Consider the following 27,169-nt stretch of genomic DNA (forward strand, 5'->3'; position numbering starts at 1 on the left):
TTCACTAAAAGTATTTATTCAAGGCTTTGGGAATAAATCGTCCAATGTAAGGGAGTGCACAATTTTGTTTGCGGTGTCCAACAAGACCTTGGCAGCAGTGTTCTCCAAGTAGGGCTTCATTGCTATGAAGAATTCATCTCGATTTTGGTTGATGGCATTGTTAGTTGCTTGCTCTGTAAAATAAAGATTTGAGAGAGAGAAGATTTAAGAGATTGTAAATCTTTACTAACTATAAGTAGTTAAGGGACGGGAGTATAAATGATTGAAAAGGAGGAAATCCTTTTGGAAATCATCTGGCAGAATTATCATCATATGAACAAGAGTTGAGCACCAGAGACCAACCTTCCAACCCAAAAATAACTTTTATACTATTTGTTTATGATAGTAAGGTACGAGACGAGCAGGACGTTCTGTCCAGTAATTTAACTAGCTACGGCGCCTTTCAGACCGAAACACAATAATGCTTACACATTACTGCTTCAAGGACGAAATTGGCGCCGTTGTGGTATCCCATAATCCAGCCGGCATCCTGTGCATAGGAACAGGAAAATAATATTATTTTTAACATGAAGTGAATGTTGAGTATTACCACTGCTATACTTGATGTCAAAATCTACATCTAAACATTTCTATATTATTACAAGAAATCAGAAAATTAAAATATCGAAAACAACACTAAATTCACTACGTCCTAATTATACATTCCACATTTCATATTGCTTACAATAACTATAAATACTATAATATCAATTGTACAATACATATAATCACACACTTAGATTAAGGATTGGTCTCCGCTGCACTCCAACTAGACACTACCTAAGCAATAAAACCGCACAATAGCTTTCTTATTACGGCATCTATTAGATGCTTGTGAGCGTGGCATCTTGACACTCAATGGCATCATTCAAATTTTGAAATATCATCACTATCAGTGATGATTATCTAAATAATATATATACATATAGATATTATATTTCAAACCTGAAGACGTCCACAGTTGGACAAAGACCTTCCCCAAAGATTTCCACGACGATCGGTCCTGCGCTGCCCTCATCAAACGTATTTCGGCGATCTTGACCAGATCGTCGGTCCATCTTGTGGAGGGCCTACCAACTTCGTGTTCCCGTAACATACGCTTCGTGTTACATTACATTGAAAGTAATAAATTACAACTGATGATATGTGATCTTAGTGTCTGTTTCTTATTTCTTGTAATATTATTTTTATAAAGTTTTATTAGGCAACCCGCATTTTAGTTTCAATTTTTAGCAAAGTTCAGAACATGTGGCACGTCAAAAAACCGCACAATGTTCGAGACTAGCTCGAGCACGCCCAATTGAGCGTAGTATTAGTTGCCGCACTTTGCGGCTACGCCTGCGGTATCTAGTGGGAGCGCAGTGGAGATCAATTCTTAATCTAATATCACACATATAATCACGCCAGTCTACCAGAAGTATAAAGATACCGAAACCTCATCTCTGAGTGGCTACTATCAACTTTTTCATCCAAGTTGTCGTTTTCTTTGGTCTTTTGATCGTTAAGTGACATTTGCTTTGACACTGACATTGACATATGCACTATGAATTTATTATGTCAATCAAGAATTTAACTTTCATCCTACCTGTGTTATATACACAACGAAACAAATTTCTTCCTCCAAATCCTTCCTCACAATTTCCTTTTCTATAACTGTTTCCAAAGAGGACATAAATACTACGGAATAAGAGGCGGGGGACTGCCTAAGTAAAAAATGATATTTAGTTTAGTATGAAACGTTCAGTGATGTTTGACATACCTAACTTTGAAATAGTAATTACAATTGGGTGATGAAGTTTGTCCGGCTAAGTTTGAAAGCAAACAGTTGCTTAAAACGTAGTGGATTTTGGCTATTTCCGTTTTTTACAAGATTATAGCCGTCATCTGTCAATCTATCAATGACTGCACGTTTCATACAATCGAGTGAATCGCTTTTTTCTTACAGAGTTCCGCAAGGCTTCCTCATTATCAACTCTTTTATCCTAGCTGTCGGTTTCTTTGTATTTTTATCATTGAGTGACATTGGCATTGAATGTCACATTGACTTTTATCATTGAGTGACATTGGCATTGAGTGTCACATTGACATTAACACTGACATTGACATAATATGCACTATAAATTTATTATGTCATTCAAGAAGTCAACTTTCATTAATAAAGTAATATCTAAGTTATTTGAAGCCTTACCCAAAGTCTTGTCTCCGTTGAATAGCCCATCGAATTTGACATTGTAGTCTTTCAAATTCAAATCAACCGTGAGGGATTTAAACTTCAAATATTCAATGTCTTCTTTTTTTATAATCTCGCTATTGATAACCACAATGGCGTCACATTTTACTGAAAAATTAGATAAATATTAATACATGAGTATCCATCCCTACTCTGTGTATATACCAAGTGTTATCTTTATATATATAATACAAAATTCAAATATTATGCAAAATAGGATTTTAAATCACTTATTTAACGCCAAAAAACTACCACCTATTCGAAATAGTATGCCTCAGACCTGAGAAGAACGGAAATAAACTCAGCAGGATTTTTTTTCTTAATTTAGTTTCAATATACTCTTACTTTTTGCTCTAAATAGCGATTTTTATTATTATAACACAAGAAATAAGGGATTGCTTGTATCTAATTCTAGTATGCTTCATAAGATACATAATAGCTTTAAGGGTAAGTGTATACACTTTTATAATAAAGTCCCAGTCACTGTTCAGGAATTATCTATAAATAAATTTAAATGTTATATAAAAAACGGCTCTGTCGTTAATCCTACTCCTCCACAGCTGAATATCTTAGTGATCGGACAGCCTGGGACTATATTATGACTTTTTATATCTTTAGCAATGAGAGTACAATATTGTAAATTTTATTAAATAGAGTGCAAAATAAGAATGCTGGGAGATTTTCTTGCGCCGCTCCTCTCTTAGAGTGCCATTTGTTTCCGAAGCAGTAGTAGTATCTACATAGTATATAAGATATGACATCAAAAAGAATTCCAAAGGAGTCAATTGTAACAAACAAACTTACATTCACATTTATAATATTAATAATAAGCAGGGATTAGACAATTTAGAAATAGAATTAAGAAAGTGTCATAAATTTCCTTCTGTTTTGTTCAATTTTGTATTGTGAAATTTGTGTTATAGTTTTACGTACTTTATCTGTTTCTAAACACATTTTATAACTATTCAGTTAAGAAAAAAAAGATATTAGTAACCTCTATATCATTTTTGAAGACCTATTCATAGATATCCTTACGTATGGATTTGATGAAAAAAAAATTTTGAGATTCAGTTCTAAGTATGAGGAACCCCCAATTTTTTTTTTGTGTGAGAATCTTAATGCAATTCACAGAATACATCTATATACCAAGTTTAAGTTTATCTTAAATTTGTTAGGTCTTAGTTTGATTAAACGTTCAGATAAAGCTTTTTGCTTTTAGGCAGTTGGAGGCTCCTTTGCACAGGATGCTGGCTATGGGTACCACAACGGCGCCTATTTCTGCCGTGACGCAGTAATGTGTAAGCATTACTGTATTTCGGTCTGAAGGGCGCCGTAGCTTGTAAACTTCTGGACAAATGAGACTTAACATCTTATGTCTCAAGGTGATGAGCACAATTGTAGTTCCACTCAGAATTGTTGGGTTTTCCAAGAATCCAGAGCGGCACTGCAAAGTAATGGGCAGGGCGTATATTGATACAGCATGGTAATTGTACCATTAGCATAACGTCCTGCTCGTGTCGTCCCTTACTGACATAGAAAAAAGGCAACGCATGACAACTGGCAAGGTTATTACTTTAGAGTGTACGACAGCTGCGTCTTACACTCGCGATACATCAGTCATTTTGTATTATTAGAGGCTAATAGTTCTCCGCTCCGTCTATCTAGACGTATAAGTTATCTATGACATTATTAATATAAAATTTATAGTAATTAACAGAAACGTCTAAATAATTACCTGCGTTGGCGACAAGATTCCCCTGTCCTCTTAGAGGGATGATCAATATGCGTGTGTCCAATTTGTATCTACCTTCCAAATGTAGTTTTGGGAATCGAATCCGCGCTCGTATCGTATACGTCTCGAGATCAACACTGTGAATGAAATACATAGATTATAACAAATTTGTTCTATGATTTAATGCAGCGCAGAGCTGCTTGAATTCTTAGGCATCCAGTGCTCTGTGAACGGCTAGATCACCTGGCGTTGCGTAGAGACGTCGCTTCATTGTGTGTTTTCTACCGCATCAGTCATGGGGAGTGTTACGACGAGCTGTTTAACCTGATTCCTGCCGCCGAATTCCACCTTCCCACGAAACACCACAGGTTAGGATATCACGCCACAAAATAGAATTTCATCATCATCATCAACAGTAATACGTTTATGTCTGTTCCTGGTATTAACATTATGGTTATGAAAATTTCTAGAAAACTCACTTATGTGCCTAAGTACATACTCGTACATAACATCAAGACTATATTGAAAGGCAACAGTCAAGATGTTTATTTCTTTAAATTTTGCTCTCAATTATTCTTTAGGATCTAAGTTGTAAATAGCACATCTGCAATAATAGAGTAATAGTATGCTTCTAGGCTTGCAATGTGTAATGTAGAAAGTGGACAATAGAGACCACCAAACGAAAAGAAGCACTGGTAGACCAAAGCAGCGATGGGCAGATGACATCATGCAGGCGGTAGGGAGAAGCTGAATCGATCAGGGCAAGGATAGGGAAAAATGGAAAAAGTTGGGGGAGTCCTATACCCAAAATGGGGTCCATAACCAAAATTATCTAAGTAAAAATAATTAATTTGGCCACTTAAATAAGACTGATACTAGATTTTAAGAACTTTAGGTTACTATCATTTGATTGTAAAATAAGCGTTATGGAATGAATGGCTTATTATATAATTTCTGATTCCCTATGAGATTATTTTCCTACTGGAAGGGCAATCAAACTTATCGACAAAAGTCCTACCGCTATTAAGAATCGCACTTCATAGTGCTAAAGAGGTCGCACTTTCCATTTTTTTTTTTTTTGGAATAAAGAGCTGATGATGACAGATGGTTCTATTTTTTCCAAACTTCTTTTACAAGCTTCATTTACATATTGTTATAAACCACCACGTAGGTACAACCGGCTGTTTTCAAAGTTTGATTCTGATTTTATTATTGTAATAAGATTATCGAGTAGCATAATTTCTTTACCAGAAATTGTTGCTATGTTTAAATTGCAATTGGTAATCCGATGATATCGAAAAAAAGAATTGACAGCCTTATTTTTTTTAAATTTCCCTGTATGTATACATTTCTTGTTCTTCTTTCGGGTTGAAGATTTGTCTTCTGTTGAATTTCTGGTGAACTGACTCTGGAGCACGCCACATACCTACAACTGGCCATGCAAGAAACAAACATTTCTGAGATCTATACCGGCTAGTTTCAAAGTTTGGCTCTGTGCTTTATTAATTGACATCGCGTAGGATAGTTTAACCAGAAATTGCAGACGTTTCAATTGAAATTGGTAATCCGATGGTATCAAGGTTATCCTAGGGACTATATATTATGCTCTAGGCTTGGTAGTCCTTTTGGTTCGGGAACACTGTAGCCTCAGATGATAATATATTGATGATAACACAAACTGGTTAACCCACGCAGGGTTAAAAATTGCTTGGTTGTGAAATGCCACATATAATGTCTGGTACATACACTCCCATGATATATGCGGAAGAATATTCACAGAAAACCTATATCTCAACGTAAAGCCAAGTAATTAAGCCGATCGGAGATGACTTGATCGTCGATGATTCCAACCACTCTTTGTTATATTTTAAAATAATACACAATACTTACTTAACACTTTTAATGGTAAAGTTGCTAGCACCAAATACTTTAACATTTTTTCCTGAAGCCTTCAATTGTGCCAAGTCTCCACTGACTGCGATTATCTGGAATACGTATAAATTTAACGTTTATATTATTATTCTTTATTTATTTTGATCATCAACATAATATATATTTCACACTTCTATAAACATATGCTAGGTACAAACTTGTATAAATTCAGAATTCGAGAACAAAAGAACAAATCTTGTTTTTATATTTGTAGGTATTAAATGGTTTTAATTTTTGGTATTAATTTTATAAATAGTGCTTAGTATTTAGAACTTCTATACTACAAGGGTAAAATAAAAAAAATATTATGTTTTTTTGGTTTTTATATCGAAGAGGATATAGCTACACACTACATGGTGAAGGTACATCTCAAGAGCTGAAGCTCAATTTGCAAGAATTTTTAGTTCGTTGTCGTACTGTTGTTAAATTCACTGAAACAAAGTAACAGGCTTACAAGCAAAATTTAATTAATTATTTTCGTTTACTATTTTGATGTACAAACCTTTATGAAATAGAAGAATCATCTTCGTTCATAAAATGATTTCGACAAAATAGCATACGCATAAAACTACATAGACTTTTTAAATTCCTAGCAAATTTTTCTCAGCAAAAAGACACATTATAACTTTAGTACTCGTTGTTAGAGTAATATTATCAGAAGTATAATCAGTACTTATCAATAATATTGAAGTCTCTTTTTGTGTTGTTAAAAATAATGGTACCAAATGTGGGCCCTGCGCGACACCTAACAGACATTCTGTTAGGTGTCCTTCTAAAGACTTAGATGAATAAACTCCAATGATAAAAGAAGACTAACGATTAAATTAAAATTTAAAGAAGATGCCGTAGACTTCAGAAGAATAAAGCTTGTGAATAAGTAGTTCATGAATAACTTTATGAAATGTTTTACTGAAATCAAAGATCGCCGACAAAGGTTAGTAATAAATCTCTTTCTCATAAATCAATGTTGCTTAAGAAGAAATATTTGAGTAAAATGGGATAAAAGACTAGGATATACCAGACCCTCAAAAACTTTAGCAAATACGGAAATTAAAGTTATAGGCCTATCATTAATGACATATTTAGGGTTGCCGCTCTGCAATGGCAAAACAAGAGACTCTTTCCTAGTAGATGGAAATACAACAGTATCAAGAGATTTATTTATAATAATTGACAGAGCCAGTGCTAATGTACTAGCATATCTGTCATCTTTTTAACACTCTAAATACTTGAGTATTGGTCCAAGTTGTCGCATAATAACCCTATTGGATGAGATGGTATCCGTATGGTACGTTATATTTAGATGCAAACTGTGAGGCAAATAACTCACATAAAGGGCCATTTTTTGCAATTATGTCATGTGAAAAAATTTGCTGGAAAAGTACAACTTTTACGTTTTTATTATTTAATGTGAGTCCAAAATAATTTGGGATTACATTTTATAGACGAGTCGTCTATAAAATAAGCTATCCAAATATTTTGTATAGTTTAAATCCTATATCCAGGACGAACCGTTGAGTGTCTTGTATGTTCTTCTCACGAGCTCTACTTTTTTCGAACATTCAGTAATTTAGAAGATATTTATAGTGGCGATTCAAAAGCGCTTATTTTAAGTGTAATTGAAAAACGTTTATTTGACTTTGACTTTGATACGACATGGGTTCCTTCAAAAAAAGCGCGTATGCCTTTCGAAAAGGCCGGCAACAAGGCCGGCAACGCTCCTGTAATTCCTCTATTGTTGCAAGAGAATGTAGACGGTGGTGATCACTTCACATCAGACACCCGTACACTCGTTTGTCCTCCTATTCTATTAAAAAATTAACCCTGTACATTATTAAAGTATAATAGTCGCGAGGGTTGCTGTATTTACGAAATTTCATACTAAATTTATAATTTTCTCGCAAACTATTGATCAGTGAAGTGGAGAGTCATATTTATATTTTTTCTTCTTGATGTCTTGTACATACTCCCTACTACGAAAATAAGTTACCTCTGGGATGATGAAGGGTTCAATACTGGGAACATTTAGCTCCGGGATACCTGCAGCTAGGGTCGGTCGAAGGTTTTCAATAGAGTCCTTCACACAGGCGTTTATTGTCATCTGATCACGCTTGCATACTTTTATGTAATCCGCTGAAATTAAAACTTATTGTAAGAAATGTTCAGTCAGTTTATTATCAACTTATAAGTCTTAATCATCATCATCATCAGCTGGAAGGCCTCCCCCAAAGAACTGTATGACGATCAGTCGTGTGCTGCCCACATCCAACGTATTCCGGCGATTTATACGTTGATCTTGACCAGATCGTCAGTCCATCTTGTGGGGGGCCTACCAACACTACGTCTTCCGGTACGTGGTCGCTATTCGAGGACTTTACTGCCCCACCGGCCATCTGTCCGTCGAACTATGTGCTATGCTTACTGCCACTTCAGTTTCGCAAACCCGAAATGGAGTTAGGTAATGCGTCCGACACAAGTTCCGTGGCCTCGGTCAAACCGAGGAAAGTGATCACCCGATCAGCCCGTCCGCCTGTCCTTCAGGCGTACTTTGACGCGCAGGCGACCCCTAAGGTCCCCGCGGTCAGTCCTGACCGCACGGTAGCCCCTCAGGCTTCCAGTGCTTCACCGGCCCGGCCGGAAACCGCTCTACCGTCGAGAGCGGAGAGTGTCGCGTCGGATGCTGACGGCTTCATCACCGTCAGTCGCAAGAAGAAGCGCGGTCGTGAATCGCCTTTTCTGGATAGCACACCCGCGAAGAAAGCCGCGGCCACGACTGGCTCCGCTCCCGAGTCCGCGCCCGCGCCCGCTAAAGCCCGCGTACCGCCTCTGACCAAGCGCCCGCCTCCTATTTTTATAGGGGACCGCAGCCGATGGTTAGTCATAAAAAACAGGATCCTGAAGACGCTCTCCTTCCAGGCGAGGGCGTACCAATCTCTAATCAAATTAGAGACCAGAGAGGTAGCGGACCACCGCGCCCTGACATCTCTTCTTAGAGAGCTGAGTGTGGGTTTCCACACGTACGCCCTGCCTGAGGAGAAGCGTCTGAGGGTCGTTATTAGGAACGTCCCCAAAGAGTTAGACGAGGCCGACATTCTGTCGGACCTCAAAGAGCAGGGTTACCCTGCACACGAGGTGCACCGTATGCGCGGAACCAACAATAAACAACCATTTAACATGGTTCTCGTAGTCCTCGACCTCACGCAAGAGGGAAAGGAAATCTTCAATATAAAATCGGTTTGTTCCCTTCAGGGCATCCGTACCGAAGCTCCTCGCAACCGCGGGGGGCCCGGTCAGTGCCACAGATGCCAATTATACGGGCACTCAGCACGAAATTGCGAACACACCCCGAGGTGTGTGAAGTGCCTCGGGAAACACGGCACGCCAGAGTGCCCTCGACCAGCGCAATGCGCGGAGCCCCCGGCCTGCGTCTTGTGCGGGGAGAAGGGGCACCCCGCGAGCTATCGCGGGTGTCCCAAGGCACCCAAACACAAGCGTCACCCAGGGCGCCGCCAGCCGCAAGGCAGAACAGAGAAGGTGGAGTTCACTCCAACCTTCAAACCTGCGCCGCCTCCAAAGGTAAACGCCTGGGCGAGGTCTCCTCCGGCTGCCAACGCTGCCACAGAGGCCACTTTCGCGGCCCCCGCGCCCCTCCGGCCTCCGCTAGCGTCCCGCCCGGCGGCGTCGGTCCCGCAACCGAGGCCACCGGCGCCCGCGTCCGCGGCAACAGGTAGCAAAGGCGGCAGCACCTTTGCTTTCATGTTCGAACTGTCAGAGATGTTCGACATTGACGAAATAACAGCCCTGGCCAGCAGGCTTGATGCTGTCCGGGAAGACCCGCCGTCGCTCCTGCAAGATATGGCAGACAACGGCAAAATATTCCGTGCCCTCACCGAAATAGGGCTAAAGTATAAAAACAACATTCGCGATGCCTAATTACGTAAGCGGAGGAGTCAAACCACATACGCTCCGTATAGCGTATTTTAACGCCCAAGGCCTTAAGCCTCAACTAGACTTGGTGAAGGAGTTCGCTCACGAACATCAATTAGACCTATTCTTAGTGCAAGAGACATTTTTAAAACCACGTATACGCGATCCGCGTATCGCTAATTATAACTTAGTTAGGAATGATCGCACCACCCGTATGGGCGGCACCCTCATTTATTTTAAAAGGTCTCTACACTGTATACCTATAGATCCTCCGGTCCTCACTAACATCGAGGCCTCTGCCATCCGGGTCAGTATGGCGAATCACCAGCCGATCACTGTTATTTCAGCTTATCTTCCGCCGAACAAACAAATATTAGACACAGATATAGAAGCATTACTCGGCCACGGGGCCGCAGTCATAGTGGGCGGCGATCTTAACGCCAAACACTCTAGCTGGAACAGTAGAGCCACAAATAGAAACGGAATTTTATTAGACTCTCTCACAGACACGCGGAACTTTTCAGTAATAGCACCCGACGAACCAACACGTTATCCGGATAACGTCGCGCACCGACCCGACATTCTAGACGTTGCGTTACTTAAAAACGTAACGCTCAATGTAAATTCAATCGAGGTTTTTCACGAATTAGAGTCAGACCACCGGCCCGTCGTCCTAAATCTAGGCCCACCGGTTAACTTTCAACCACCGACGAAAACAGTGATCGACTGGCAACGGCTGGAAAAGGATCTCGAGTCTTGTCCGACGACCTTGACCGTATACCGGACGTCATCGACTCGGTCGACACGGCTCACAGTGCTATCTCTCATGTGACGTCACACATACAGAGTAGGATCAAGGCCTGCTCCAGGCAGGTTCCGACGATGCAACCGCATCGCCTTAACCTGCCTCCAGAGGTCAGGAACTTACTCACACAGAAGCACAGAGCCACTAGACTTTACGACAGGTATCCGTCGGTCGAGAATAGGCGCCACCTCCGCTACCTACAGCGGGTGGTACGGGAACGTATCGCCGAACTCCGCGGCGAACGTTGGGACCGCTTGCTCGGCAACCTTAAGCCATCACATGTGGCTTTCTGGAAGCTGCCTCGCGCGTTCAAACAGGAGCCGCCCACTGTCATGCCTCCTTTGGACAGACCGGGACTACAGCCGGCGCTCGATGACGATGAGAAGGCTGAATGCCTCGCCGATAGTCTCGAGAGTCAGTGCTCTCCAAATGCAGCAGCCGACCCGACACACGTTGACGAAGTTGATCGTGAAGTTGAACGTCGCTCCGCTCCGAGCCCCTCAGGCGACGTAATAAAACCCACCTCTTACGAAGAGGTGAAACTAATCATTAAGGAGCTTCACTCCAAGAAGGCCCCGGGGCCCGACAATATAAACAATAGGGTTCTTAAAATCCTACCCTCGACTCTTATTACTTTATTGGTTACCATTTTTAATATTATATTGTCTAATAGCGCGTTCCCCGAACAATGGAAGGATTCCATTGTTATCGGTATCCCAAAACCCAATAAACCTAAAGCTAATCCGAGTAGCTATAGGCCTATTAGCTTAATTAACTCGATCGGGAAACTTTACGAAAGATTAATTCTCGCGCGTCTTAATCATTACATCGCGGAGCTTAACCTGATACCCGACATACAGTTCGGATTCAGAACCGCTCACTCGTGTCCCCAGCAGGCTCACCGACTCACCGAGTACATTCTCATACGGCGTCAATTTCACGCTACCACGGCAGCCGTGTTTTTCGATGTCGCGAAGGCCTTCGACAAGGTATGGCACAACGGCTTAGTATTCAAGCTGTATCAACTGGGAGTGCCAGACAGGCTCGTGCGCATCATTCGAGCCTACCTTACCGATCGCTCCTTCCTATATCGAGTAGAGGGCACCCTATCCTCACCCAGACCCATCAGGTCTGGCGTGCCACAGGGTTCGGTCCTCTCTCCCACTCTTTTCTCGCTCTTCACGAGCGACATTCCCAAGTTTCCGAGTGTCCAGCTCGCTCAGTACGCTGACGACACGGCACTCTACTTCGGCTCCAACCGCTCAACCTTGAGCAAGAACATTAAAGTGCTTCAAGCCGCCGTCGATGAACTAGGCAACTGGTTCAGAAAATGGCGGATCGAAGTGAACCCCACCAAGAGTGCAGCGGTACTCTTCGGTAACGCGAATAGCATCCGCGCTAAAAAACAACCGACTGACGTTATTAAACTGTATGAAACACCCATACCGTGGGTGAAGGATTACAAATACTTAGGAGTCACGTTCAACAGCAATATGAACTTCAAGAAACATATTGATACGGTATGCAATAGAGCCCGATTTGTCCTCAGTCGCCTTTATCCACTTGTGTGTGGGCGAAGCAAACTTCCGCTCAAACACAAAGTGACGCTGTACAAAACCATCGTACGGCCCATACTGTCATACGCAAGCGTCGTTTTCGCGCACACCCGACCGAGCTACTTACGTCGTTTGCAAGTAGTTCAAAATAAATTCACGCGCATGGCAACCGGAGCCCCGTGGTTCATCCGAAACGTTGACCTTCACCGCGACCTAGAGCTTCCGACAATAGCTCAACACTTTAAAGAGATATCGCGACGCTTCTTTGACAAGGCGCCTAACCATCCCAACATCTTGGTTAGGAAGGCATGCGGGTACACCCCCCTTCACCATAGTCTCAACCCAATAAGACGTCCCAGACATGTAACGGTAGACCCGGATGACGACATCACCATCGCGAACGCGACACCCACACAAACACCGACACAGACACGCACACACCGCCTTCGCAGGCGTAGGCGCGGTCAACCACCGCAAACCACTGGCACTCGTCACTCTGACGATGGCCAGCGGCCCGCACCCTAGATACACCACACATTGTTTTGATACCCGACGAGACGTTAGTCCTCGTCCTGTAATCGCTTCACTACACTCACTCACACACGGACTGACTGACGGACTGATATACACCACTTACACAATCACAAACACACTCCACAAACAGACACAAACATAAACATACATGCACACAAACATTTACACTACGTACATACATACAAACACACATACTTGCAATCATAAACACATACATACACACTTACATACATTACACAAAACATCACCACACTCGCCGGCGAGTGTGCTCTTATCACCTTTTCATCTTTCATCTTCATTTCATCTTCATTTTCATTCTCTCTCCTTCCCACAAGCACACAGCCGGTCTGAGGTTCGAGTCTCCTTAGGAGACGCCCCGCGACTGTTGTTGCGTAGTCTTTGCGGCCTCCACGGCCCACGTCCTACTTCGCTGTGAAAGCCAGGGCTGCTAACAGCACAGAGGAGGTTTTAGTCGGTATGGGGTGTCCGCTTACGCGGACACTCGAGTCCGACATATTACGCCCCGTTCCGGGGCATACGTAACAGTATTTCCTCCTCTCAAAAAAAAAAAAAAAAAAAAACAGTTTCGCAAACATTTGGGCATTGTCAGTGACTTTGGCTCTCCTCATTTCTTCTGATTCAATAGCCCTCTCCATTGCTCTCTGTGCGACCATGAGCTTTCTCATCAGGCCCATAGTTAGCAACCACGACTGCATACCGTAAGTATTAATATTTAAGGCCTTAAAGCCCTTAAAAGGGAAATCAACTATAGCCTATTTTGATGAAATACATAGTATTGCTGTGTCAAAAATTTTAAGACCCTGACCTAAATAATATTATTTTATTCATAATGGAGACTTGAAATTTTACAGATCATTAATGCCTGCTATAGAACAACGTACAAGTAATAAAATATTTGTAATTAATATAAATCTCAGTGAACTTCATATCGCTATAGAATAAAGGCGTGTTTTTTAATTTAAATTCATCTTTAGCCTAAAATCGTACAATAATATGGTAATATAATTGACACACTTTTACACAAATTATTTCGTCCCACTAGGAATAGCCTGTACTACGGTTCACAGGAAGACAACGATATAATTAGTACAATATATATATGTGAGATGCGCGGAGAATGTTCAAAATACTATCTTCGCGCCTCAATAAGGCTACTGGAAACCCAAGCGCTGGTAGCTATCTCTGTCAACGAATCAGCCTAGCTATCCAACGCGGTAATGCTGCCAGTATTCTTGGTACCCTTCCACGTAATGATAGTTTTAATTTTATCTAGTCAAAGTATTGTAAATATAGTTATAAGATTTGTTTTGTTTGAATAAATAGTCGGTATAATATATATATATATTATAAATACATACACAAACACTCATGACTCGGAAACAAACATCCTTATTCATCATATAAATGTATGCATGTACCGGAAGTCGAATCCGGGACCTATAGCTATGTGGGCAAGGTCACCAACCACTTGGCTATATGTGTTTATTCATATTGATCACCTGATGGTGTTATCTCCGCAGTCCATACTCTTGTAACACCAGAGGAATCAATAGAGCGCTGCCAACCTTATAAATAACTAGCTGACACCCCGCGACGTCATTCGCGTACCTATTTTTACACCTTGGGTTACATTACTAGACTTTTAGTAGGGATGCCAATTTTTTTGAAAATGTAATATAGCCTATAACACTCGGGGATAATGTAGCTTCCCAACAGTGAAAGAATTATTCAAATCGGTTCAGTAGTTGCGGAGCCTATTCAATGCAAACAAACAAACAATCAAATCTTTCCTCTTTATAATATTAGTATAGTTATACATACGTAGGGTGTACAGTAAAAGTCATAACGTGTGTTCTTCCGGTAACTTTGATTAAATCATATTTTATTTTTCGCTCTTTTAGCATTGTACATTTAAAATATCCTCTAAACATAATTAAAAAGACTCTCATCCTGCACACCTAAATATTCCTGCGACTTCATTGTGATCATCTTCAAATCTTTGTCCTTTCAAAGAATACTTCAACTTTGGAAACAGATAGAAATCACTGGGGTCAGGTATATGTAGCCTGAAATTGTAGTTTGATGGAACAAAACAATCTTTGCAAAATTTTATCTCACAGTTTTTTAATTGTTCTGCATTTAGAGAAACAATAGCTCCATGATCGAATGGTCAAATTCAATCAAAGGTATTCAGGTAACAGTAGAATATCTAAGCGATCGGACAGACAACTTGATAATGAAAACTTTATCGTAATCATAATATTATACAACCATTTTTTTTAATGAATCCAATAAACATTACTGTTAGAGTTTTTTGCTCCGTTTCTTCCCTCGCGGTGTGCCATTTGAATCCGTGGAGATTGACAAACAAAAAGCATTCTAAAGGAATCAATTTTTAAAATACGCGGCTTTTTGGTCGTCTTTCGCGAACTTTCTTTAATACCCTGGGTAAACAAATGGTAGAATACCACTCGGCATTAACACTTTTTTGATCTTCAAGTGGAATTGTGCAGATGGGACCCGTAGCTGAGGAAAAAAATACGATCATTTTTTTACCAACGTTTCTCGCCTGCCTCATTTTTGTTGGCCTGTTCTCATTTTCAAACACCCATTCACAAGATTGCTGTTTGTTTCAAAACAATAAATCACGTCCCCCCAATAAGAATTTTTGCCGAATTTAAAACAAATGCGTATATAAACAAAATTTCATTATAAAATTTTAAAATCTCTTTTGTTTATAACGAAATTTGAAAACGTTCATTCCTTACAATAATTATGTCATTTTTCCCTATTCTTGTAATGAAATTATTTCACACGACAACTGTCAAAATGTACAGTGCCAAAAAGATATCTCAAAGAATTATTCATACAGAAATAAAATTTGAAAATAAAAAACAGGGTTACTAATTGAAATCTTTGGATCAGACTGCACTCATTGTGCAAAATTTTGTTAAAATTGTGACAAAAACGTGGCTTCTTTGCACAGGATTCCAGATAGGCAGATACTACAGCGGCACCTTCTTTTGTCGTGAGGCAGTAATATGTATATGGAAGCATTATTGTTTCGGTCTGAAGGTCGTTTTAGCCATTGAAATTAGTCTACAGGACCAATGAGGCTCAACATCTTACGTATAAAAGTGACGAGCGCAATTCCGGACAGAATTTTTAGTGGCAAACATAATTCGGTAAAAAATAAATCTCTTTTATTACAGCTTAGATTGGTACAGTGAGCGACAAAAGTAGATGATTATTTATTTCGTCACTAATATGAGACTGTAGGGATGGATAATGTCATATAAAATTCTATATAAAATCTAATGTTAATTGTTCAAAATTTCCTTAAATTCCTCAGAGAATGCTTGAATTTTATTCATACATGGGTATGTTTTTATAAGTCGATATATCTTTATATATATAATATTTCTGTAGGTACGTATGTTGACAGTGAAGTCCTTCTAAATAGCTGGAGCGATTTGAATGTATTTTTTAACCGACTTGGAGGAGGAAGTTCTCAATTCGTCGGTATTTTTTATATATGTTTGTTACTCAAAACTTTCGACTGAGTGAACCGATTTCGATGATTTTTTTATTGGAAAGCATGTACTTCAAAGATAATTTGATGAGAGTTTGGTTAGGTTCTGATTACGAAATCCATGACAAAGTAACGGAACACTGTCTGTAATCAAATTGCAAAGTACTTACGTTCATTGCTGCATTGAAAAATTTAGTATATTTACACATATTTGGACAAATTGTAAGTAAGTGTACTTCAAATTCATTAAAAATCATAAAATATAAAAAAAAAATAACAAAAAAACAACAGCCTTCAAAAACACTATTCCAAAACAATAAATTTAATGTGCACTGAAAAGTATAAAAATTATTGCGTATTTTTATACAATCTAATTAATTAATCTTATCCTAGTTACGATTATTGTAATTTTGGGAGTCGGTGTCATCCAAGATAGGTTTGTTACTACATACATAGTTATAGGTGAGATGTGCTTGAGTCGTGAGGAGACGAGAGGCGAGAGGCGAGAGCGGGTTGCGGCGGAAGGACACCGATTTCAAAAATAACAATAATCGTAACTAGAATTAGATTAATTAATTAAATTGAATAAAAATACGCAATTATTTTATACTTTTTAGTGCACATTAAATCTATTGTTTTGGAATACTGTTTTTGAAGGCGGTTGTTTTTTTGTTAAATTTTTTTTTGTGTGTTCAAGTGGATTCGATGATGGTTTAGATTCACAATTGAACTACCTCCTAAATGGCTGGACCGATTTTGATTATTTTTTTGTATGTTCCAGTGAATTTGAGAATGGTTTAGACTTAAAATTCTCAATTCAGCCCATATATAATTCTCCTGCCCATGTGTATGTTAGTGAAATCCTGGACCAAATTTTCAAATTTAAGATGTGTCTACAGGACAACGTCTGTCGGGTCCGTATTTTATATAAATTATTCGTTTGTTCAAATCGCTTAAGTTACTACTTAAATTATTTTCTGATCGTTTTACATTACTTACATAAAATTGAATTTACATATGGGCATGCTTTTTATTAATTTACAACGTATTACTATATATCTTATAATACATTCTTAATTATACATGCGCATTTACATATATACGTACATATAGACTACCCACACAGAAGCGCGGCCGGTTTTCAACTAGTTGATAATAAAAATAAAAACTTTTGACGTTGACTGTACCATCCTTAACATGACCTAGAAACTTGCTGACTGTACCAACATTTATCATTGACGTCAGCTCAATTTGTTTTTAACCTACGAAACCTTACGTATGACAACATAATCACGTCTCATATTATTATAATTGTCACATTGTTGACAATACGAATGTTGTACACGTTCTATATTACTCACGCCGTGACGTTAAGCATATAGAGTACTGGTTTATAAGATGTTTGTATAGAAAACAGTACATGGAACTTACCGAAATGTTTTAAGGAATAACCTCAGATCATTTATAAGTCTAGATAGACTGTAACAGCTGTGAAAATCGAAAAAATATGAGGTTCAGGGTTAACCTCTTTTTGAGTAATGCACGCACACTGATACAAAGTGTCATACAAATCGCAAGTGTAAGTCGTAGCTTGTCACGTACACTAAAGTAATATTCCTGGCCTGTTATCTTCCGTTGTCTTGCAGCAAGAGGCTCTATCTAAGGCTTCTTTCTTCTAGGCATTATATTAGTAACATAATTCTTTTTCTTAAAGATATCTTTATGCATGATGAGGTCTTTCGGGAGCGTAATTAAATACAGGCTTACGTCACCAACATACATGTGAATCTATAGATACGTATCTATAAGTATAGTTATAATAAAAGTGTATAGCGTATGAAATGCGCGTTTTATGCTTTTCCAACCCGCTTTCTCTCAGAGCGCCATTTGTTTCCGAAGCAGTAGTAGTGTCTATTATATTAGTATATTAGAAATGACATCAAAAAGAATTCTAAAGGAATCAATTTTGAGAACATAAATGCCTTTTATGCCTTTTAATTAAAAGATTTAATACTTGAATTATTTAATTTTAGATTTAATAATTATTTGTAGATTTATATATTATCCCTCAATACATCAAACAGAAGTCATTATTAGGCGACATATATAGCCAATTGGTTTAAGTCTGCGCTAGAGGTTCCGGGTTCGAATCCCGGTAGGTGCAAACATTTATATTATGATAAATATGGATGTTTGTTTCCGAGTCATGGATGTTTGTTTGTATTTATGTATGTTTAAGTAAGTATATTGTATTAAATATATCGTTGTCTTGTACCCATAGTACAGGTTATGCCTAGTTTGGGGCAAGATAATTTGTGTCGATATTATATGACTAGCACGTTATATTGCCATACAAATCAATAAAAAAAATGTAAATAAAAATTTTGGGCTATAAAAAATAGATGTTAGCCGATTCTCTGACCTATTCGATATGCACACAAAATTTCATTAAAATCGCTTTAGCCGCTTCGGAAGAGTTTGATAACAAACACCGCGACACGAGAATTTTATATATTAGATTTACAAATCTTGGTGCCGCGTATTATTTTCAAAATTTCTGCCGTTAAAAATCTATCGTAATGTTTCGACTGTTTTAAATATTAATTAACCCGAAAAAAACAAGAAGCTATAATAAGAACGTCAATACAATTAATGTTCACAGAATATTGAAAATATATTGAAACTCAGCAATTCTAAAGAGATGGCCTTGCTACAGATTTGTTGATTACTATATTTCTACGGTTTAAGAAATGCTTGGAATAATATTTGACCTAAATTCGAGGCCAGTGTTGAGAAACATTTCCGAGTAAAAACTAAAGTTAATATTTATACAAATAGGTACAAAAAAAGTGCTAAAATATATAAAGAAAAGTGGATTGATAAAGAGACCAGAGATTTTGAGAGCCAGGAAGTAAAATGAATAGGTCCGTAAAAGCCTTTTTTTCTATAGAAACACAACCTAGCGCCGCTGTGGTACCAACTTAGCTAGATTCTGTACAAAGAAGCCGAAACTAGTAAAAAAAACGACCCATAAACCGTAGGTAGTTCTGACATACAAACATAAAAAAAAGAGGACTTGATATCCTCCTTTCATATTTTGAAGTCGGCTATAGAAAAGCTAAATCTAATGTCAATACTAGAAATCAAGAGCATAAATGGTGTCGGTGGATTTTGTAAATTGCATAAAAGGCATTTATTTTTCTCAAAATTGATTCCGTTCGAATACTTTTTGCTGTGATTAAGTAGTATTGTAATACAGTTAATAAGGAATAAGTAAGCACACAAATGGATAATAGATAAAAAGCATATAACGTTTTAATCTAATTTTTTAAATGGAATTAGGACCTCACAAATAAATAAAACAAACCTATAGTTTTTAAGCCCAATCATGATTGAACAAAAAAAAATTAAAAAGCTAAGTAAGTATTTATTTATAACAGAACCAAAACATTATTACATTATCTATTCAACCTGCTTTTTTAAGTAACAAAAAATTATTTATTTAATTGGGTATATCACACAATATATATTGTTATTTTATAAATATATCGTAGGTGCTCAAGATTTAACTTACGTATCTGTGATGATAACACTCCACTTAAAACAGTAAATAAAACAAAAATACAATACATTTTGATTTAGTCGGCGATATCTCGCATTACCAATAAACGACTATAGACCGACGCGCGAGGCAATACATTATATAGATGAAGAATGTCAAACCAAGGCAATGGTGACGCGCCTGAGCGAATTACTAAAAAATATAATGACACTGCTATTCAATTGTTTTAAACCGTATTAAATCTATGTGATGCTACATAGAATTGTATTGATGTGAATGGAAAACGCTGATTTGGAAAGAGACGCTTTTGGACTTTTGTAAAGGCATGGGATTTGCGTAAAAACCCAATTAATCGACATGTCAATGCTAAAAATAGCTAGGCGAATAATTTACATTGAGATTTGGGAATATTATATTTAAAAAGTCGGATTTTACTAAGATGTGCTAGCCTTGTTTTGCCCTGTGTTTCCCCGGGCCTTAAAAAGAATAGGGAAGTCTCAGGTCCAAGGGTGTCGTAAGAGGCTTAGGGTATTTACCAGTAGAAGACATCTTAGCAGAGGATTCATCATCATCATCATCATCATCATTCATCATCAGCCGCAAGTCGTCCACTGCTGGGCAAAAGCCTCCCTCAAAGATTTCCACGACGATCAGTCCTGCGCTGCCCTCATCCAACTTATTCCGGCGATCTTGACTAGATCGTCGGTCCATCTTGTGGGGGGCCTACCAGCACTGCGTCTTCCGGTACGTGGTCGCCATTCGAGAACATTACTGTCCCTCGAACTATGTGCCCTGCCCACTTCAGTTTCGCAATCGTTTGGACTATGTCGGTTATTTTGGTTCTCCTACGGATCTCCTGATTCCTGATCCGATCTCGCAGGGAAACTCCGAGCATAGCCATCTCCATTGCCCTCTGAGCAACCATGGGCTTTCTCAAAAGACCCATAGTTAGCGACGTGTATTGGCACCACAAACTGGTTGAAAACCTTCGTCTTCAGACACTGCGGTATTTGGGACGAGAAGATTTTACGGAGCTTCCCGAACGTTGCCCATCCGAGTTGGATTCGACGAGTGACCTATTTCTCGAAATTGGACCTGCCTAACTGGATTGTTTGTCCGAGGTAGACGTACTCGTCGACAATTTCGAAAGTACAGTTCCCAATTGTTATAGGAGTAGGTGCGACATGGAAATTTGACATGATCTTTGTCTTGTCCATGTTCATTTTGAGACCTACCTTGGGAAGCTGTATTGAGGCCATCGAGCATATGGCTTAAGTCTTCCATGGTCTCTGCCATGATTACGATATCGTCTGCGAATCAAAGGTGAGCGATGTATTCGCCGTTGATGTTGATGCCCAGTCCGTTCCAGTCCAGAAGCTTAAAGACATCTTCCAACGCAGCGGTGAACAGCTTGGGCGATATGACATCGCCTTGTCTGAATCCCCGCTGCACACACAAAAAAAAGCACAGGATGCCTACAAGATTATGGGTACCACAACGGCGCCTATTTCTGCCGTGAATCAGTAATGTACAAGCATTATTGTGTTTCAATTATAGTGCCGCTCAGAATTTTAAGGTTTTCTAGAGTATGGGCGTATCAATAACGATCAAATGAACGTCCTGTTCGTCTCGTCCCTAATTGTCATAAAAAAGCCATGTTGCACTACCAAAGAATCAAAGATGGAGTGAGAGAATAACAAGATGGCGCTATCCTGCTGGAAAAATAAATGGAGGCAGACCCATAGCGTGATGAAGAGGATGACGTTAAAGTTTAGCCGAACCTTTCTGTACATAAATTGCACAGAATGAGAACATTTGGAATTCTTTAGATTAGGCCTTTACCCACACAGAAGTGCCTGTTCTAATATATTTATAATACTTTAAAATAATATTTAGTAACGAAAACAAAGTAAATAATAAGAACCATAGATAATTTATACTGTTTTTATGATTTTAAAAGAATTATCAGCAAAGTGAATCAAGAATCAGTTTTGTCGATGGTACATTGTACATACCTTTAAGTCTAGCACTCAGCGCGACAGGGGATTGTCCGAATACCTGGTGCAAGTTTATCGTGAATTTTGGAATTAATATATCAAATTGCAATTTGATCTGTTTGTATGTAGCGTTAATGTAATTTATACGTCTAGATAGAGCCCCTTGTTGCTAGACAATCGATGAAAACGGGTCCGGTTTATTACTTTAGTGTGCGTGACAAGCTACGATTTACACTCGCAATTTGTATGTCTGTAAATTTTATTTTATTTATTTCTACTTGTATACTCGTATATTCGTACACGAATTAAATAGCGCAGTAATTTCTAATACATTAAACATACATATTTTGAGGAAAATTTATTAAAAAGCTTATTATTGTACAGTAACAAACAGTACAGTTAAAATATATCGTAATTCTTTCGAATTTGACATAATATATTAAAGTGGAATAATCAACGTTATTTTACATTAGTAAAACATTAAAATTATTTCGAAGATAACTAGTATTCAATATTTCTACTGAGAAATATTCGAAAGTAGCATTAGAAATCATTTATATATAAATTATCATCATGGTGATTTCATGATTATACTTAAAATTAATATTATGGTATTGCTTCTTTTAAATATGGTGCTTGTGTCAAATCCTTGTCTTTATATTATAGTTGTTCAATTTTTGTATTCCCTACAGTTTTTTAATGAAAATTTGTTTAGGTTTATTTGTGGGATTTGAATGAGTCTATGGAACGGTTAAGTTGACTGGAATGGACCAAGGGACCGCGATCATATAGAACAAAATTTTCCAGAGTAATTAAAATTAAACAGAGTTATAAATATTTTATTAATATGGAACAAAAAATATAATTTAATATCCTTATTATTAATTGTACTAACCTCGCCTTGATGTGCATACACCGTTTTATTAAATTCAGTATTTATGCTTATCTTTTTTAATAATCTAATAAGCTATAAGATTGAATATTGAAAAAAAAATCTTGAAACGGAAGGGCTCATACTTACTTAAGTGCCTCAAGAAAAGTAACTGGCGTATTGATACACACACACACACACATATTCTTTAAAGAATTAAATTTTAAGCCACTTACATTCTGTAATTACTTTATGAACATATTATAACAAAAACACGTCGATTTTTTAACTATAAAACAAAAAAATACAAAATGATTTAAAAAGTAAAAAATAATATTTAATATGAAGACTTCGTTCTATAGATATAACGAAAATATTGTATTAATATCACCACTACAAGGGTGCTAATTTTCAAATTAACATCTTATAGTGGGTGAAAATCTCCTTAAATGATCCCGTTACATTTTATTATCCTGGAAAAACACATCGTCATCGTAATATTTATTGTATTATGTTATTGGTGTTGTATTGTCATCGTTCCTTGATACGTGTGCAATTTTTCTAGAAAATCAGATGAATTAAAGTGGGTGAAAATCACGTTCATAGAAAACGATACAAACACGGATAGATAGGTAGGTAAATGTTAAGCTAATTTATGGCGTGTTTTGAACTTTTATGTCTTGTCAAATTCTAACCTATTTAAATATATAGATTCGGTTCGGTTTCGGTTTAAAGACATTTATTCTCATAAGATTTAACATAAAATCACTTGTACATGAGAATTTTACATAAATATACAATATAATATTACTTTAGGTTTCTATGACTAAGCATGCAAAACAAACAAAGTGAACAATCACAAAAAATGAAGGTACATAAAAATTCTCAACGAAAGAACATCAACATATTTTATATTTATCCGGAATAAGAAGGACTGGATGTGGCTAACAAACAAAGTTAAGATGAAAAAATACTTAGAATGAAGTATAATTATATATATATATATATATTAAATAGTGTTGTTTATAATAATATGTGCTTTAAGTTTTTTTTAAATAATGCCGTACTTTTAATTTCTTTTATAGTATTTGGAAGTTTATTATAAATCTGAATTCCCTCGTAAGTTAAGTTCCTTTTACCGTAATTAGTTCTTGGTGGACGTAGCATTAAGTCATTACAACTTCTTAAGTTTTTTTCTTGGGAATACTTCTTTTTTTTAAACATTAATTCTGTGTGTATTTCGTTAGTAAATATTTTTCGAATAAGAATACATGTGTAATATTTATATGTTTGTGTTACGTCCATTATTTAAGTTTCTTTATATACTTTGCTCGTTGGTGTCAGAAAATCATATCTAAATAATACTTTTATAAGTTTATTTTGTGCAGTTTGGATTAAATTTATATTAGTTCTGGCAGCTGAACCCCAGATTTCAACCATATAATCAATATCAAGTTTTACGAGAGAGTTATAAATGATATAACGTACATTTCGGGGGAGACAACGTGCTATACTACGCAGTGTTCCAGTAATGGATGTCAGCTTAGACTTTACCTTATCAATGTGAGGTTTCCATGTTAAATGTGTGTCTAATAAAAGGCCTAGATATTTTTCACTATCTGTTCTTTTAATTAATTGGTTATTAATTTTTAATGGTAAATGGTTTGGAATCTTTCTATTTTTAGCGGCAAATATAACATAATGGGTTTTTGATATGTTTATCGTCAGTAAATTACACTGAAACCATACATTCAGCAGGTGTAGGTCATCTTATGCGTCTTGTATGATTGGCTCAATTTTATGACCAAAATAAAAAAGGCTAGTGTCATCTGCATATAGTGATAGGGTTCCTTTGAGCTGCAATTTACTAATGTTATTTATATAAATCAGAAATAACTGTAAACATTGACTCCGTATTTATTGTATATTAAAAATCAAATAACATTAATTTCTCAATTAAAAACAAGTGCAGTGAAATAATACATACGCGACTAACAACATATATTGTGGACAAAGCTTTAAAATCAGTGAATAAACATATAAACACTCCTATCGTGTTGGTGTCTCCGATCTCCGAGTAAAGAAAAGTTTGTAAAAATTTTAATGAAATAAATCTGTGTTACCTTGATTTTTAAAAGTACTCCGTGCTTCAACAATAAACGTTATCACAAATACATTACGAGTGATTCTAACACTAAATATTGAATAAATGCAACAACACACGATTTCGACGTTCACATACATTATTTTGGATTGGCTGTGTGACAATAGTGAGATTATTATATTTTGATTATTTATACGTGTATTTGAACGAATTATCACCGATATGTATTTTGCATAAACCACTTAAGCACGAAACTAACACTCACGAGGTTTAATACTCAACTAAATTTAGCTTTGGTTTTGTGATAATAAATAAAGTGAATTCATGAAGGTAGTTCTAAATTGGATAAACAGTAATTATGGAAAAAGAATACATCACTTTACGCAAACGGAAACAGAATCAGAGTATGGATGACCTTTATTTAGAAACATCACCTAGCACTAGTGAAGACATTAAAAGCTTACCGGACCTGTTTAATAAAGTTAGAAAAATATAGCAAAATATTACGGTCTTGTATTGACTGCTCTAAGAGACACCTAAATAATCAATATATACAAAAATCAAAAAATAAAACTAAAGCTACATGGGATATAATAAAGAAAAAAGGTAGTCATAATAATATGATAGCTAAAAATTGTATTGACCTAATTCATTATAACGACGTTGATATAACAAATCCATTACACATTGCAAGAACATTTAATAATTCCTTTATTGATTTGACTAAAAATTGTAATCATAATTGGAATAATCAATATAAATACAAAATAAATTCAATCAATAATAGTATATTTCTCCCTCCATGTTCCGAAAACGAAGTAATAAATATAATAAATTCTCTTAAAAATACAAAGGCTCTTAAAAAAACAGGTTATGATTCCATATCTACACATATACTCAAACACTGCAAGCACAATATCTCTCATATTTTGACTTACTTAATTAATATATCCTTTTCACAGGGTGTCTTTCCAGAAAGCTTAAAGTTATCTGTTATTAAGCCTTTACTCAAAAAGGGTATTAAAACCGATATCAATAATTATCGACCAATTACTCTTATATCTATTTTCTCAAAGATAATGGAAAAAGCAATGTATGTAAGAATAATGCATTTTCTAAATAAACATAATATTATAAAAAAAGAACAAACTGGATTTCAAGCTAACAAATCAACTACTTTGGCAGCTTATTACTTAATAGAAGAAATAACTACATGTATTAACAAGAAATACCTGTAATATCAACCTTTTTTTATATGTCAAAAGCATTCGATTTTGTTGATAATCTTATCTTAATATATAAATGTGAAAAATATGGTATAAGAGGCCCTGCTCTAAAATGGATTGAAAGTTATTTAGCCGATAGACAACAAATTGTAGAAATAAATAACATAAATGAGAAACTGGAGATGACTACATACAAGTCACCCTATTTAATTAGTAAATTTGGAGTTCCTCAAGGAAGTCTTATTGTTAATTAATTAATATTGACCCTTACTGTTTTTAATTCATTTGAATGATTTAGCCGATGTGGTTGACTATAACTGTGTATTATTTGCAGATGACATTTCCATAATTATTCCTGACGAGCATAAAGCGATAAATAATTATAATATGACTATTAATAAAAATTTAGAAACTATATTGACATGGCTTAATGAGAATAATTTATTCGCTAATATGACAACAACTAAATATATACAATTTTCTAATTATGAAACAATACATAAATCTCTAAATATAACACACAGTGACCAAACGATTAAAGAAACAAACACAATAAAATTTTTAGGCATTATATTAGATTGCAATTGTAACTGGAAAGCTCAATTTGATACAGTGGCAGGCAAAATAAATAAGTTCGTTTTCGCTTTAAGAAGGCTCAGACAAACTGTATCCTTTAATGCTGCACTTACTGCATACCACGGTTATATTGCGTCAGTTTTACGGTACGGGTTAATACTATGGGGAAACTCCACTAATATTTCAAATGTTTTTCTGGCACAAAAAAAATGTATAAGAGCTTTATGCAATGTCAGTCCTCTAGAATCGTGTAGACCATTATTCAAAAAGCACCGTCTGTTAACGCTTTCTGGTATATATATATTAGAAATTTGTATGTTCATTAAAAACATGGTGAACTTTTTAAACCAGCAAAGGACTATTCCATATTAGGATTAAGAGATCCAACTCGCCTACTGATGCCATACTGTAAAACAGCGCTTCATCTAAATAACGCAAATGTTATGTGCATTAGGGTATTTAACCACCTTCCAAAGAATATTAGAGACATGCCTAAAACATTAATGCATAAAAAATTATAATTAT

General features: G+C 36.8%; 1 protein-coding gene across 1 annotated transcript; it reads right to left on the bottom strand.

Annotated features, from left to right (window-relative positions):
* On the bottom strand, positions 1 to 20,008 carry LOC126965874 (uncharacterized). The gene is made up of 6 exons (XM_050809645.1): positions 19,883 to 20,008; positions 7,924 to 8,066; positions 5,892 to 5,986; positions 4,005 to 4,138; positions 2,228 to 2,377; positions 1 to 173 (listed from the first exon to the last, which is right to left on the bottom strand). The coding sequence occupies exons 1-6, from the start codon at positions 19,938 to 19,940 to the stop codon at positions 19 to 21; spliced, it is 735 nt and encodes a 244-aa protein (XP_050665602.1). The 5' UTR covers positions 19,941 to 20,008; the 3' UTR covers positions 1 to 18.
* Between the last annotated feature and the right edge of the window lie 7,161 nt (positions 20,009 to 27,169).

This window comes from Leptidea sinapis, chromosome 9 (assembly GCF_905404315.1).
Source record: "Leptidea sinapis chromosome 9, ilLepSina1.1, whole genome shotgun sequence".
Lineage (NCBI taxonomy): Eukaryota > Metazoa > Arthropoda > Insecta > Lepidoptera > Pieridae > Leptidea > Leptidea sinapis.